At 32.2% G+C, this 2,983-nt stretch overlaps 1 protein-coding gene across 1 annotated transcript; it reads right to left on the minus strand.

Moving 5' to 3' along the window:
• Positions 1 to 804: 804 nt before the first annotated feature.
• LOC145088810 (ethylene-responsive transcription factor ERF025-like) lies at positions 805 to 1,608 on the minus strand. Its single transcript, XM_079027219.1, has one exon. The coding sequence runs from the start codon at positions 1,593 to 1,595 to the stop codon at positions 1,038 to 1,040; it is 558 nt and encodes a 185-aa protein (XP_078883345.1). The 5' UTR covers positions 1,596 to 1,608; the 3' UTR covers positions 805 to 1,037.
• Positions 1,609 to 2,983: the final 1,375 nt, after the last annotated feature.

Below are 2,983 nucleotides of genomic sequence, written 5' to 3' on the forward strand. Positions count from 1 at the left end.
CTTGTGCACACGTAGATATTGAAGTAAAACCATACATAAAAGCTTGTAAATTCATTATACATTTATGCTTATACACCCACTAAAAGTTTGTTTATTCTTTAAATGCAAGACTCATTCACATTGCCATTTTATTCGCAAATACTCATCTTTGAGTACTGAAGCTCATTCACATACTTTGTTTTGGACATATTGCATAACTTCTTGAAGCTCTCTTGGAGAAGAACACAAACCCATTAAATTATATATATATATATATATATATATATATATATAGAGAGAGAGAGAGAGAGAGAGAAAGAGAGTTAGGTTCAAATGTTTTCACTATCTATTGTGTGCCCGTATGATTGATTCTGGACCAATCATTTTAGTTATTTTAAGAAAGTAATTAATGCATATTAAATGCTGAAGATGTAATTAATACCTATTATACCTTCAACATGTAATATGCATTAATTACTTTTTTAAAATAACTAAAATGATTGGTCCAGAATCAGTCATACATGTACACAATAGATAGTGAAAACAAAATTACCTAACCCTCTATATATATATATATATATATATATATATATATATATATATATATATATATATATATATATATAATACATAGTTTTTAGTAAAATTTCCAACAATTACGACGTGGAATGCGCGCCATTAAAAAATATGAAAAAAATAAGTTGAAAGAATAAAGTCAAATGCATCCAACAATGGTAATTAACTTCTCGAGCCATTGGAAACTAGAAAGAACAATGTTCCAAATTTGGAATGGAAATGAGAAACAAACAATTAAATATCCATTAACCGGATTTTTTTATTTATATATAATACACACAATACCACTTAACATTATTTATAGTACATAAACACACTTCTTAAACAAGCATTACAAGCTTTGATACAATTCGGTGACTTACATGTCACGTATCTTAACAGCTTCAGAATTATTTGTAAACGGAAGATAATGGAGGGAAACTAAAATTACAATCGCATGAGTATTCAGTGATTCATGCTTCCGGTTGATACCAATGTTGTGTTCAGTAGTCCCAAAGATTCCCTCCACCGGAGTTATCTGTCTCTTCTTCCGGTTCCGGCGGATTAGAGTCGTCTCTCGGTGGGCTTAGAAGCATACCCTCCGCCATGTCTGACAGCATATGTGGCATACAAAATACTGTATCATCGTCCATAAATTCCTGAGTAGGGATTGTTCCAGTGGTCGTCAAGCTTCCACCACCACTTTCATTAGTTGGCGCTCGAGCGGCGGCTGCCCTTGCTGCGGCGGCACGGATGTCGTCAGCCGTGGGGCACTCAGGAAGTGTGTTTGAGAGAATAGAGTCAGGAAAGTTTAGGACTGCATACGCACCTTTGAGAGCCAATGCCGCCACGTCGTAAGCTGCTGCCGCCATCTCCGGTGTGGGATACGTGCCTAACCATATACGGCTGGTCTTGTTTGGTTCACGGATTTCAGAAACCCATTTTCCAGCTCGGTATCGGATGCCATGGTAAACTGTGTGGCGGCTGGAGGAGCCGCCGGCTACGGTGGATTGAGGAGGCTGAAAAGCGGAGGAATTGCTGCGGCGTCCACGGTTAGCCATGCATTCTGATGGGTCGGTTTGTTGGTAGTTATAGACAAATAGATTCTGTTGGAGGTCCATCGTTTATTACGGCGCCGTGGATATATTTTTAAGCGCGGCGAATTCGCGGATGAACCTTTTATAATTAACTTAATTAAGGCTCAGAAAAAAGTAACCAACCATTCAATAAAATAATTTACATAACAGAATATGATTGCCTTGTCATGCTTATGTTTTTTAATTTTTAAATTGCAAAAATAATTTAATACGATACATTGTCACTTATGTATCTCGGAAAACAATCGTAAAAACGTTTAATTTAAAAAATTATCTAAATATAAACGAAATAAAAAGAGGATTTAGAAGGGTAAAATATTTTTGATTTTGTTCCTATTTAAGACAACTTTTTTTTATATATAATTAATTGACTATCAAATTTATTAAATATGTTCAAATGTTATCATTATTACTTAAGATAACCAGTAAGAATGATAATATCTGAATACATTAACAAATTTGATGTCAACCATGTATAAAAAGGTTGTCAAAATAATGTTTTCAAAATTAAAATGTTAGTTAGCCCTTTTAAATCATTTTCATTTTAAATACGTATACAACGTTAAAAGCATTTATAAATTATTATTAACTTCTTTTAGCTGTATTTTTTTTAATTAGGAACATAAGAAAAAAAGAAAAATGATATATTAACCCAACAATCTATTTCGAATTTGATGACTCAGTCAGTTAACTTATTTACATGACTTACGAGGGAATAAATTTATTTTTTTTCGGTTCTAAAAGATCCTTTTAGAAGAAAAGAGGTAAACCAATAATTTCATTGCCACATCGTCTATGATGTTGACTAGGCCATGTATATTTTTATTTTAAAAATTAAGTGGACATCATAGTGTAAACTCTAAACTCTAGTTGTCGAAGATTATAGGAGAGGGGTACCACTTGTCTCTTTTTATTTTGCAGAAATTCTACTATTAGGGTATAAACCCAACAAATGATAGGAGTACAATACTCCAAAAAAAATATTGATATGTTGCACTAAAAAGATAGTTCATGATAAGTGGGTCAATCCAAACACAAAACAAAAGTCTATAATTTTTTTTTTTTTTTTTTTTTTTTTGTGTAAGACATGTTGGTCACGAATAGTAAAAGGGGGTTTTGTATGCAATAATTCAAGTAAATGATTAAAGAGACAAGTAAACGATTAACTAATTAAAATAGATTCAAATTTTATAAAAAACTCAAACTCTATGTATGACAATCTAGCAATGTGATTCAAAGATGACATGTTATTTACTTAATTCTACCTAAATTGGTACTTGAAAGTGTTAACAAGCTCTAACACTTTCCATTCACCATATTAATTAACCAAAATAAGCTCTTTGATTAACGCT

The sequence above is a fragment of the Lactuca serriola genome, chromosome 2 (genome assembly GCF_051521515.1).
Source record: "Lactuca serriola cultivar US96UC23 chromosome 2, Lser_US96UC23_V15, whole genome shotgun sequence".
NCBI lineage: Eukaryota > Viridiplantae > Streptophyta > Magnoliopsida > Asterales > Asteraceae > Lactuca > Lactuca serriola.